The sequence below is a fragment of the Rhipicephalus microplus genome, chromosome 1 (assembly GCF_043290135.1).
Source record: "Rhipicephalus microplus isolate Deutch F79 chromosome 1, USDA_Rmic, whole genome shotgun sequence".
Classification (NCBI taxonomy): domain Eukaryota; kingdom Metazoa; phylum Arthropoda; class Arachnida; order Ixodida; family Ixodidae; genus Rhipicephalus; species Rhipicephalus microplus.
The window spans coordinates 212519372-212533225 of NC_134700.1; the positions used below are offsets into that span (position 1 = coordinate 212519372).

A 13854-nucleotide genomic window follows, 5' to 3' on the forward strand; every position below is an offset into this window, starting at 1 on the left:
GGCATGTTTTCTTCTCTTGATTAGGGCATATTGTATGCCATGTTCCCACAAATAATGTATCTACCATCGCATGCGAAAGTGAAAGAGTGATAGCGAACCTGTTTAGCGCTTGTGGACAGCTTCGTGAGAGCATTGCGGTATGGTCTCTCTACCAAGGAGCTCTAGCAAGCTTGGCAAAAACACGTCGTAATGTATTGCCGTCTCGCTTAGCTAGTGTATCTGAGCTATGCACTCATACACTGAGCAGCAAGCACAAGCGTGCAAGCAGACGATGCTTCTCGCGTCTCTTGCTCCAGCGCAGCAGTTCAGCCTCAGTTCTGTAGGTGGCGCTGTCACGATGTTCGCCGCCGCTCTCAGGGGGTGACAGAATCGAGGCACGAAAAGAAGCCGACTTTCCCCTCCTTACAATTACCGTATTTACTCGCATGACCGGCGCACTCGCATAAGAGGCGCACCCCCCCCTAGTTTGGTCACAGAAAATTCGATTTTTTTTATTCCGCACATAATGGCGGCACCCCGAACTTGGCAGTGATCAAAAACGATTCTACCCCCAGTGGTACAGTTGGAATGCAGTGCCCATATCCAAAAAAAAAAAAAAGCCAAATCCACGAGCAAATTTAAAAAATTCAAAGTGCAACGACCTAACCAACGTGTTTGTTGAAATAAAACTAAAAAAAAAGGGGGTCCATGGGCGAAAAAAAAAAAAAAAACGGCTGTTTCATCAATTACTGATACTACCCCATAAATTTCTGCGCTCCTTGAAGGTTACGCGTACAATGCCAGGGGCTCGATCGCCATCACCACCATGAGAGAAGAAGAAAGAAATGTCATTTCTCAAGCAGTGTGCGTACGTTTTGGTCGTGTATTCAACTTTGGTTCCACCATGGGGAAGAACGCAAGCTACACGGCTGGATTTAAACTGAAGGCAGTGCAGTACGCGCTGGAGCACAGCAACCGGGCTGCAAGCAGGTATTTCGGTGTTGAAGGAACCAGTATTCGGTACTGGAGGAATCAAGAAGAAAAACTTAAAGCAACGAAGAAGACACGACGGGCTTTCCGCGGTGCCAAGACCAGCAGGTATCCAAACGTTGAAGAGCAACTGGTCCGGCATATACGGGAGCTACGACAAGATGGCTGTGCTGTGTCATTGAATATTGTGCAGACTGAGGCGCTCAGAACAGCCTGAGCGCAGGGCATGGAAGCAAAAGAGTTCAAAGCCAGCTCTGGATGGACAACTCGTTTCATGCAGCGCCATGGCCTCGCACTGCGAAGGCGGACCAGCTTGTGCCAGCGCTTGCCCGCAGCATATGAGGGCAGAGTGGTGGACTTCCACTGTTTCGTTACAAAGCTCTGACAGAAGAAAGACTATTTTGTCCCAGGTCAGCAATGCTGATCAGACCCTCCTATGCTTTGATATGTCGCAGAACACGACAGTGGAGGAGAAAGGTGCACAGAGTGTCATCGTCAGAACGCCTGGCACTGATAAATAATAATGCACTGTAATGCTGGCGGTGACAGAGGATGGGTGCAAGCTACCGCCTTATGCTATTTTTAAACTGAAGACGCTCCCAAAGGCAAACTTTCCTCAAGGGATCTACGTCAGAGTCCAGGAAAAAGGCTGAATGAGCGCGGAACTCGTGGTGGATTGGGTGAAAACAGTCTGGAGTTGGCGGCTGGTGGCCTGTTGTTCCCGTCCATGCTTGTACTGGACAGTTTTCGTGGGTGCCTAGTAAACTGCGTGCGAGATGAGCTAAGGGAGCTACACACAGATCTGGCAGTGATTCCGGGCAGCCTCACATCGATAGTGCAGCCTTTGGACGTGTCCTAGCATAAGCCTTTCAAGGACAATGTTCGAAGGCTGTACACCACCTGGATGGCTGAAGCACAACATCAGCTGACTCCAGGTGGTAAGACTAAGAGGCCGCCTGTGGAAATGCTGTGCGAATGGATCGTTGAAGCGTGGCAGGCGATCTCTGACGAAGTCGTCAGGAAAAGCTTCAAGAAGACGGGTATCTCAAACGTTCTGGATGCGAGTGAGGATGACATGTTGAGGGGTGCGTATGATTTGGACACCGAAAACGAATCCCCTCTCCGCGAGGATGAATGTGTGCTCTCCACCTCGGACTCCAAATAGGGAAAAGGAGGAACACCTATGACTTTCGTGAAAATAAATTTTATGTGTGTGTGTGTGGAGTTGACGGCTCTCGCTTGTTCATTAAAAGGTATGTAGGTATGTTTGTTTTAAGCTGAATTGATTGCTGAACGATAAAGTCGCTTTTTACTTGACGAATGTGCATATTTAAAGCGCGAAAACAGAGTCGAAAAAATTTCAAAAATTTTACCTACGTAATTGGCACACCTCTAATTTCGAGCCGGATTTTCTGAAAAAAAGTGCGCCTATTATGCGAGTCGATACGGTGTATTTTACAGCAGGTGTGGGGGGCACTTGCTTAGGAATGTATGGTAGTCTTGTTTTTAAAACACAACCGATGTACACATAAAGATACCGATTGTGTCACATTCCACCTTTGATTGTTTTTGGTCAACACTACGACGTATATTCCACGTTGAAAGATGGCTATTCTCAAAACATTTTGCTCATGGAGACGTACATGTATTCGGGTATTTTTTTCACAGTACCTGGATCAAGCTGCAGCTTCGTTTCTTGTGCAGCTCGGACGGCCGATTCAATTTCTTCTTGGCCAGTGCAAAAGACAAGGATGTGCCTGAGAGGTAAAGCAGTTTAAGAATTCACCTGGAAGCCAATTACTCCCGCACTACCATGCATGAGTACTCTTACAGGATACCATAAGGGGTGTCAGTCTCGTGCCACAGCAAGCTATCAATTCTGTTAGATGGTGTCACTAATAAGCTAATGTTTATCACTGTTTATCAAGGAGAAAATCACTAAACTTCATTAGCATCATAAATACGTGCTTAAAGCACTGAATGTAGGTTAGGCCATATCGTTATGCGAGATAAGCACATCTGACATGCTATTCGCCTTCCCTTACGTACTATTTTTACGTTATGAAATATAGGTGATATATATCAGAATTCAGCTGCTTCACTGAAATACTTATTAACTCAATTTTCTGAGTTACTTGCCTGCGAGCTACAAAGGTTACACCCAATTTCATATCTTCCATAAAATAAGCAGCATAATAGCTAAACCAATGTGCCCAGGGATGTTAGTGACAAGTGAATGGTCAAGTGGGAAAAAATGAGGACCAGGTAGTACTTACCCTGGCCCTTGATTTCGGTGTATCTGGAAGACAGTGACTAACGCAGAAAAGATGTAGTCCTCTTGAGGCTTCACAGCATACATCATCTTTGGGAAGAGAAAAAGAGACGAAGTGTTCTTGTTGTGAAGTGAGCCACAATTAGGCAGCTTAATTAAGTCTGCATTCATGTAAGGATTTGCCCCAGCCACAGCAAGTAGCTGCTGAATACCAGCAGAAATGAAGAGAAAACACCAATCACAATAGGGAAAAAAATAAAGAGAGAGAGAAAAAGGAAAGAATCACTGCACACGAAGGCCTCGGTAATTTAGTTATTGATTTAAACTATCGGAAAGTCGACTACCAACGGGATGGTTTTTCTCTGGAACTACCGATGGTAGCCTCGGCAGTGTTACTACCAATATTACTGGCAATAGTGCTGTGAATAATTATGCTGTTGCTGGCTCGCGATATCATCGAAAAGCATTTGCGATAGCCTACTGTGAGCAATACTCGGTTTACATAATTCATCTTCCAGCAAAATAAGTACAGTAGCTGAGAAAATGCGGGATAGGTCCATCAGTGAATTCATATTCAAAAGTAACCATTCATACCTTGCAATAAAAAACCTAGTTCTTGTTATTTCTACTCTGAAATCACAAAATGCAACACAAATTTGAAGCAACACAGAACCATAAAATGTAAAGATCTCATTTTTTTGTACACCTGAATAATTAAACTTAATTGTTGCATGTCAGTTCAGAATTATGATGAAGGAGCACGAGCATGTCAACTTTCTTGCCCTTCAGCCTGCTCCTCACACTTAGGGGACCATGTTTATGCTGCAATGAGTTCACAGGCTCGATTTTATGCTGTTGGTAGTACTAACAAACTAGTAATCAAGAGCACTACCAATAGTTTTTTTCACCATTGATAGTTTTTCATCACTAAATGAAGCGCATACTATCTATCGTGAGCCGCAATATGACTTCATATAGACCATGAGATGAAAAGCACATTTACAGCGAAAGCTGTTATGGGATCACAACTTTGGTCACGCGCAGTTGTCTGCCCCCACCGGTGCTTGTAGCCATATCCCGCAAAACTGCAAAAAAAAAAAGACCCAGCACCAAAGACAAGACACAGTGGGGCTCAATACCAGGGTCTGCTGGGTGCCAGCCCAGTATTCTACAACTGAGCTACACCGGTGCTTGTGACTTTCTGGCAAACCTAGCACCAGAAACACAGTGGGGATCGAACTCGGGTACGCTGGGTGCCAGCCCGGTATTCTACCACTGAGCTATGCTGGTGCTTGTGACTTGTTGGCGAACTTGCCTTAGGCAGGCTTGATGTCGGGAAAGCAATCGCATTAAAGGAACCCTGAAACGGTTTTGACTATTTTTTACGAACACATTGAGCCGATAGAACAAATCCCAAGGGCAATTTAGAGACCAATTTGAGCTCTCTGTGTAAACTGTACAATTTATTACAAGGCTTTTTTTTTCAAGTTTTATTATTTCCAAAAACAAGGTACAAAATCTAAGGTATACAGACGAGGGTCCCAGAGCCAGAGACTTTAGTGGGACCCTCGGCTTGTCGATACAAATCGACGGTAAAATTTATACAGAGCAACAGAATATTCTTACAATATACGGACATCAAAATACACTTTTACATCACAAATCGAGCCAAAACACGCAACACGGTATAAAAAGAACTGAAGAACAAATGAGTCAAACAGGTAAACGATCACAAGTAAGGTTTTTCGAGAAAATGATTTTTGACAGACTTTTTGAACAAAGGAAATGAAGTGCCACGCTTAATGCTAAAAGGTAACACATTCCAAAAAGATATCGCTCTGAAAACGGAAGTTTTTTGCCCATAGTTAGTATGAGCGGGGGGTAACAGGAAATTTTTATAAGCCGCAAACCTGGTCACATGATTATTCTGCAAAAGATCAGATGCAATAAATCGTAATGCCAGTTGATTCTACAGCAGTTTGTGGAATAAGGTCACAAAATTTAACCAGAACAAAAGATTTACTGGCAAGATATTGTAAGAGCGTAGCAATGTGTAGGCGTTCGATTGCGAAGAACTAGAAGTGAAAATGCGGATTGACTAATTTTTAAAGTGCTGTATTGATGATAAATGACAAGCATAAGTGTTGCCCTATGAGACTACACCGTAAGTAATATGACTATGAATGAACGCAAAATACAGCGCCAGTAGAGCTTCACGGGAAAAAAAAAGGGCGAGCTTTGATTAATGCGCGGATACCAAACGCCGTCTTCTGCTTAAGATGGTTAAAGTGACTGCGAAAGGTAAGGCATGGGTCAAGATGTATGCCAAGAAAGACGACATCAGAACAAGCAGAAATGGGATGAATACCAAGTTGTATTAAGAGAATAGTAGATAATGACCTCTGAGCACTTTTAAACACCATAAACTTAGTTTTTGTGGGGGTTTATAACTAAGTGATTACTGCTGCACCAATCCATGAGGGCACTTAATGCAAGATTTAACTTTGAAACAAGAGCATCAATGTTTTTATCAGATGAAGATGTTGTGTCATCAGCGTATGAAACACAGTGACCACAGTCAAAAGAGCTAAGAACATCAGGAAGATCATTCATTTATAAAATAAATAGCAAAGGACCGAATACTGAGCCCTGCGGTACTCCTTGGTTAACATATTTTAAAGCTGTGAATCGCTCCAGATTGCTGCGACTCGGTCAAATGTGTTTTCAACCGCCCATACACCAAGTGACACGCTCTGCCCTACTGACATCATCGTTTCCAGCTGATCTGATTGGCTGTGGAACGCACAGAACAGACTGCTGGTATTGGATTGGCGGCGGAATTTACGCGTATGCGGCCTCATGCCACATCGTGACACAGGTGCCGTGTAGGCGGAGCTTAGCCCCGAGCTCTCGAAGAAAGAGTTGACGACAGTGAAAGGTGGAGCGGAGGAGGAGGGTACTCATTTAGTGCTCTTAGCTCTGCTAATAATGGGTTGATAATGATAATGGGTTAATAATAATTTGCTCTAGTAGTGGTCTAATCAAAAAACGAAATGTGAAAAAACCATTTAAGAGACCCTTTAATACAAGTTATAAAGTGTTTTAAAACAGCGAAAGAACAACCAGTCGTCGCACAATGCGAATAGGGTAACGAGTGGGCCGTCCAATGTTCTAAACCATGACAAACGCTTGTTCTTGTTCCCCGATCAACTGTGGCGCATACTCACATCGGCCACAATTCCTCATCGTCGTCAGCCACTGCATGAACAATTGGCACAAAATTCCTTGCAAGAGTTTAGTGGATACGACGCTTCTCAAAAGAACAACGAAAAATAGCATAGCAAATGCCGGCCTACTACCCAAAAAAAAATTATTATTAATGCACTAGTGGGTATCAAGCAAGTGTGCTTGCAGTAGTTACCTAATGAGTGCTTTGGAAAGGCTCTGAAAGGCCCCACTTCTAGGTTTCGCTGCGACTGTGCTGTGCCTTCTGCGCAGGCCTGGCATTTTTTTTTCCTTACCACGTATTACCAGAGCTAAAGTATGCATACCCAACGTACTAGTGTGCCTATCGAATTGGTAGAAGCAAATATTACAAGAAATTTGAGCTAATACTGCATTATAAAGCACACTTTAGTGTGTGCACCCTATGTAATGTAAAACACTAAATAGCGATGAGAAATCGTTTAACAAGGAATGCTGCTCCAGTGACATTTCTTGTTCAACGATTTCTCATCAATTCAAATTTCCATCTTCAGCACAACTTCTGCCTCGTTTGAACTCAACAACAGCGCACTTTCACAAAGCTATTTTTATCATTTTTGGCACCTGCAGAAATGTGTATGGTCGTTGTATGTGCTTATTCTATGGTGCACAGTGTTCTCTCCCTCTCTCTTTTTTTTTTCTGAGTGACTCCTACAAGTACTCGCACAGTGAACTAGATTTGGAGCTTTCCTGCTAAGCACACGCACTGGTAATCATGACAAACCAAGTGTTCACTTCTCCTTTCCAACCAACTAGTACAAAGCACGCCTTCTGCAAAAGTATTTGGTGATGCTTGAACAGATCAGAAAAAGAATAGTGAATACGATTTCACCTCCTCAACAATTACGTGGGACAAGCCGCCAACAAACAACAGGTGAGCTTACCTCGATGGGATATTGCCTCCCTTCGAGTGTGTACACAGGAGCATTGTTGAAATAACGGGAAAAGTGGTCGACGTCCATTGTGGCCGACATTACCACGATCTGTGAGATAAAAAAAGGCAAATGTCTGTCGAGCAATAGAGTGAGCCATAGCGTGATTGGAATCGTTCCAACGCCAAGGAAACATTCCCGAGCAGTTGTGCCACGATCAATAAACACAGGTGAATCATATCATGTAGCCAACACCCACGCCAATGCAGAAACGGTAACTGGCAACTATGATTATTACAACATTCGTGTGACTTCTACTATGTGTTTTTAGTCCTCAAAAAATTTGTCCAAGCAGCGAAGAGGTCTGACGTAAAACCAAGACTGCTTTCAAAGAGACGCAGTCAGAACCAACCCGATAGATGGAGAGTTCAACTGCTTTCCATCCTATCACAAGCGCACTTTAATGATAAGTTACTCTACTTGTCCAGCTATGGGCATGAAGTAATATCAAGTGCTGCTGGTGTTTCACATGAATCGCAGGATGAACAAGTAAGGTGGCTAGTCACGTATTGGCCACAATCCTGTTCATGACTGCTGCGAAGCTATCTGGTAAATGTACAATGCACCATTTTCCCTAAACACGGTGACTATTTGGTTATTCATAGTGATAAAGCACAGTCCAAGAATAATCTAGATGCACAATGGATAATTAAAGTTTCAATATGTGCAGCTTGCGCTTCCTAGCTTCGTCTTTTTATCGTAGCATATCTAGATACCACATAACAGTTGATCATGCTAAAAGATTGAGGGCATGTTCCATTTTGGTACAATTGAGGTATTCTAAAAGATTGAAGGACACTTTTGTAAGATCCAAAGTATGCTCAGTAAAAGACAGAGGCCATTTGAGTGACTATGCCACATCTTTTTTTTTTACACTACCACTAGAATAGCACACAAAGGGAATGTATGCATGTTTTCGTCTTCAATTTTTACTGCAAATCACAACGAGATGCAAGACTAATCTGCCTCCATGCATGTGTTCACATTTTTGGGCTTTTCACACCGTACAGACGCCACATTCGCATTTCACCACTCTTAAAGTTTGTTTATCCTCCTGCGTGAGGGAGAGACGCCACACCTGGAATCGTGCCAAAAGGGCCAGATGGACACCAATCACCGCGAATACGAAACCTTAAAGGCTTTTGACATAATATTGTTCTGCAGTTGATTCTCTGTTACTGGCCCACAAAATTTCAGTGCATGTTCATTGCTGGGATGTGTTGCGATAGAGTCAGGTATTACCAAACACATCTGCAGCATATATTGTTGTTTTTCCTGCCTCTCACTTACCCGCAGGACGATTAGACAAATTTTATCAGTCCTTTCAGAGTTGTATAAACAAAATTAAACTGTAATGGCTCGGCCAATGCTAAATGGGAGTGTGCTGATAAATTCTTTTTTTCACTGATAAGTCACAATAAAACAAATGTTGGCGCAATTACCTTTAGTGGAGTCATGTTCAGGTGTTGCCGCTCCTTTTGAGCAGCTTTCACCACGCCAAAGAGGATGTCCGTATTCACAGTCCTCTCGTGAGCTTCGTCTAGTACCACAACTGCATATCTGTAGTAATCGAAATGCCCAGTAAAAAAAGAAGACCAATCTCATTATCATCCAAAGCACCGACCACAACAGCTAAGACAATATGCAACAACAGTATTCCATTCAACATCACTGCCTGCAAAACAAGAACTTTCTAAGCAGTACACAAGCATACAGCGGCACACCAATCCATAATTGTCGACTCAAAGCAAAGTTTCTTGTGCCTTTGACAAATGATGGTTTTAGCTCACTCTCCTTCCTGTTTTTTTCATCAAGCTTCACCCTCAATTCATTATTAGCTTATTTTTTCCCTTGCACCCCGCCAGTGTCATCAAAGTGTAGCTAGTTGGTACAGTAGTCTGTTGGCAGAAAATTGCCAGGTTGAAAACCAGCTGTAATGCTTTTTCTGTAGGCATTGTATTTTGCCGATATCATCAGGACATGATCATTTTGGCAAGAAAACTGCTGTAACAATGGCAACAATGTATGCTTTTGACATGAATTCCACTGAAACATCACTCTAACAACCGTTACTCCACCCATCCCTTCGAGTTCAACACTAAAATAAGTGGGATAAGGTTTACTTGCAACGTAAGGAAAGGACTGCGGAAGATAGATGTCTGTCTTTTTACGGCAGACTAGCAGCCTGAAGGACTATAGAAAGTTCACCCAATATGCCACTTACCTTCGAAGGAGTGGGTCCAGTAGGGCCTCTCGTAACAACATGCCATCAGTCAGGTACTGAAATGGATCAACAGTTCAAATTGAGAGCAATGCTTCACTTTTACTTTGCAAGTTGTAGAACAGAGGTAACTACACTATCAGCCAGGCATACAATCAATCATTACAGTTAAGCAAATATTTTTTTTTTCAAGGAAAAGATGCAACAATCTGCATACTATCAATCAAATGAAGAAGAAAAAATGGGAGAACCTTGATCCTGGTAGCATTGCTCGTTGTATCATCAAAGCGAACAGAGTAACCAACCTGCAAACAACCCGCCCACCCAAAAATGATAGTTAAAATAGAAAACAATAAAAATACGACCCTGCTGTGCTGTGTAAAGATTCACATACCAAGCTACCAAGGTCGACACCCATTTCCATAGCTACTCTCTCGGCAACATTGATGGCAGCTACTCTTCTTGGCTGCAACAAAATATATCTTGCATTGTCACGGTGGCAGGGGCTAGGACTAACACGCTAACTTGATGCCACAATATGCCACCACATCCCTTCAAATAAATCACTAAATGCTGTGCCACTGGAATACGCTTGCACCAGCACTACGAGCCAGTGCAATACTTGCTATGGCGCCAATAGAAATCTTGTAGAACAGTTCTTTACATTCTGCTTGAATTATGACTGATTCATGGTCGTCGGCAGGATTTTTTCTTGGGGAGGTGGGGGCAAACCATTGTTGCATCGCGGCTTAGGGAGAGCACTGGTGAGGACAAGCGTTGTACGTTGTGGCTTGAGGAAGGCAAGTGCCCCTTTTGCACCCCCCTGCTTACGCCCACAGACTGATCGCAGGCTCTTTTCAGCAGGCAAGTGAGAATGACTGTGCAACACTTAAACCCTTACACCGTCTCAAGAAAATGTTTTTAACATTTGCTTCAATCCTAATTTTGTTTATAAGTGCACACACACTTTTTTTTTCAATTACACTCTTCAATTTCCAAGGTTTGACCAATAGCTGCAACGCTACATCAAATGTGACTGATCTATAATACCATGTTCCTTACATGCTCCATGATCCTCACTGATGCAGTGAGGATTCATAAGAGGAAAGCTCAGTGAAGGCACTTCGCTAATAATTCTCAGTGCTTTCTGCCAATTAGGAGATGCTCCAGAAATCACTTGCAGCTGTAAAGAGTCTACCAGTTAGTGACAGTGCCTGATAAAAATATACACTTTAGCCAGGAGCTTTAAATAACTGCAGGTTTTAATTCAACCGAGAAGTGGCCCTTCCATTTACTTCTAAACTCGTGGCCCTCCATAAAGGGAATTTACATTTGTCTCAGGTTTACCAGTGGTGATTACAGTATGACACACCATATCTTATATGCAAGGCGACATTAAACAACGATTGTTGTCAGACTGACCCAATCTCTTTCAGCTAGGTACTGCTTTTCTGTGATGCTTAAAAATATCGTCCCCTCAATTGCGCCATCAAAAATAGTCACCTTCCCACACCATAACAGGTTCCAGGTTTCACTCCGATTTTTTTTCATTACGTAACATGGATGCACAATAACGTAACATAAAAATACATACAAAGTGTTTCTTGTGTCAACCTCTGGTTGGCTATGTACCTTATGCAAAAACTGATTAAAAAGTTGTTTTGGGAAAGTAATCAGACTAAGCATTTGGCCACAAATATTTTACAGCTTTCTATAAATCTAAATATAATCACAAGATGTGCATAAAGAAAACACGTTGCTGTTGACGAACCTGTGTAATTCCGATAATTCCTCGGTTTGTGAATCCGTTTGCATGGAGATACTGCAGCAAAGGAAAGCCATGAAGTTACCAACATGCACGCTTATGTAAAGTGGTAAACAAAAGGAGATAACCAAACAAACCAGTCAGTTGCTCAACCTGAGCACTATCTGAGCAAGAAAAATACCTGTGGAAGCTGCGTCGTCTTTCCGCATGCAGTCTCCCCTATAAGGATGACACAGTCCGTTTGCTTCACAACCCGAACCAACTCTTTTCTCACAGGGAAAATTGGCAGTGCTATGCGCTGCTTGTAGAGAAATGCCTTGATTCGACGCCGTTCAACCTCTTCATCGTCTTCCACCGTACCACTCGTGCTTGCACCACTATTCACACATGCCACAGTTGTTTCGGTGGAGGGCGTAGTCACCGTGAACTTTGCGTCCTCGGAGCTCGCAGCACTGCACGACACAAGTTCGCGATTCCTGGTACCACACATTGTGCTGGTGAGCTCTGCTACACTGTCACTGCTGAGCTTCGGCTTCTTTACGTCGCTGCACAGGTCTGAACATTCTGGTTCTGGTGTTCTTGGAGGTAATTTTCGCTTGCGATTTCGCCACTTCTTTTTCTTCAGTTCGGGGGCCTGAATGACGGTCATTTTCGAATCGGACTCGGCAGTCGGCACTGGTGCGGGCCTACTGCTATCCGTGATCACAGTGCGGTTCCTCTTGAGGCGCTTCCTTTTCCTACTGCCACAGCGTGCTCTCCCAGCCTGGGGACATGTGTCAGACATCATCTTCTGCTGCTAACATCGTGGAGCTTTGGTGTGGCCATCCCTGCAATAACGACAAACGGGAGCTGAGCTTCGATGCGAGTGCACAGTGCCTCGAGTAACGACAACCATTTTGACAAATCTGAGGTGAACGTCCCGGCGTTGCACAGGGAGCAAAAAGGGGTAATTAGTTACTGAGAAAGCAACTCATAAATATGCTGGCGCGAACTTTTTTTTTTCGTTTCTGCTAGAAGCCCTGACGCGCTCGAAAGCAGCAGGCGTGAGCTTTGGCACACATCGAGTATATTCAAGCGTTCTCAATGTCTAACGTATGCACAAATGCAGTTACTCGGAATTCGTTAGTTGCGACTTGAACAAAAAATAGCAAGAAACAGAGATAACAGGAAGAAGGAATGCTCAAAGACCCATCGGCAAAATAAGCAGTGCGCGCCGAGACAGCGATAAGCAAAGCTTGCGAGGTTAACGTTCACCTAACACTGAGCAGTAAGAGACACGTGGAAACGGTGCTGCGGCGAGTTCGACGCGGTCAGAGTCCGACACAAGCCTTATACAGCAACACAGCAGAAATAGACTGCGAAAACAACTTGACAGAACGCCAAGTACGCCATCACAATAATTTTCCCCGTGAGTCGGACAGTCGATTGCGAAAACAACTGCCCCAGATGCTTAGACAGATGTCCGACCACAGGTGCGCCTGAAAGCAGCCTTCTTTAACGGCATCGCTTACAGGGCGGCTATTTCTCCGCAAGATTGACGATATTGCAGGCTACCTGCACACGTATTAAATGAAGGCTTACGCTTTTCTTCCAAAAGGCTACACGCTGACATATTTCGCCTCTGGCTGTACGCCGTCCCGTTTTTTCCGTTCCGATGGGGGCCGACATGTTTTGGGTCACGTGACTATAAATAAAACGTGCCTTTGTGCAACGCCTCCTTTATAAAGATGCCTGAGAAATGGCTCGCGCTCCCAGCGGAGTTGGCCTGCCTTCAGTTTTAAACAAGCGCCGTGCGGTGACGCTTGCGACCGAGTTAGGCGTTTTTCATCTGCGGCCCATAGGGGCGCGTCAGTCGAGAGTTGTTCAAGACCTGCAACTGTGCACTACTGTTTCGGAGGCTATGCAATGTGTTGCGTTGTTGCACCGTCCGCCACAAGTGACGCTAGCGACCGAGAACATTTTAAAATAAAAAAGAGAAAAAGTGTGGCTGTTGTTTTTCTTCTTATGCGGCAGGCATCTTTCTAGAGGAAGCGTTGCTCTGTGTCTTCCTCCGTGGCATCCTAGATGTTTTGTGCCTGCCGGATTATTGGCTGTCACTTGGCAAGCGGCGGTCGTCGGAACTACGGTGGTGGCGTTACTAAAGTAGGAATGTCTTCAAATAAGTTTTTACGTTTTTGAAGCCTATATGCAGAAAAATAGCGTAAAAAGTTTTGTAAGCGTAATTATAATTAACATTACGTAAGTGACGCCGTCATTCAGCAAGCAACTTTTTTAATACAAGGCGTCTTCTAAAATTAGTAGCAAACGCCGAAATTGTCAATTTCAAAGGCCAAGACAAAGACCCTTATCCCTACGTAGGCAGCGCTGCCATAGGTGACCGGCGTTTCGCGCTCATCCGGCAGGCGCGGGATATCTAGGAGGCATAGAATGT

General features: G+C 43.8%; 1 protein-coding gene across 2 annotated transcripts in view; it reads right to left on the minus strand.

The window, feature by feature from the left end:
• LOC142806147 (ATP-dependent RNA helicase DHX33-like) overlaps positions 1-13153 on the minus strand; it is a 52210-nt gene extending 39057 nt beyond the window's left edge. For both annotated transcript variants that reach the window (XM_075891244.1, XM_075891242.1), the window contains exons 1-10: positions 13005-13153; positions 11605-12250; positions 11430-11480; positions 10053-10124; positions 9910-9963; positions 9662-9717; positions 8880-8997; positions 7390-7488; positions 3246-3331; positions 2641-2726 (exon numbers count right to left, since the gene is read on the minus strand). In XM_075891244.1, the coding sequence (XP_075747359.1) occupies positions 2641-2726; positions 3246-3331; positions 7390-7488; positions 8880-8997; positions 9662-9717; positions 9910-9963; positions 10053-10124; positions 11430-11480; positions 11605-12210 (1228 nt within the window). In that variant the 5' untranslated portion in view covers positions 12211-12250; positions 13005-13153. The remainder of the gene's footprint in view (positions 1-2640; positions 2727-3245; positions 3332-7389; positions 7489-8879; positions 8998-9661; positions 9718-9909; positions 9964-10052; positions 10125-11429; positions 11481-11604; positions 12251-13004) is intronic.
• Between the last annotated feature and the right edge of the window lie 701 nt (positions 13154-13854).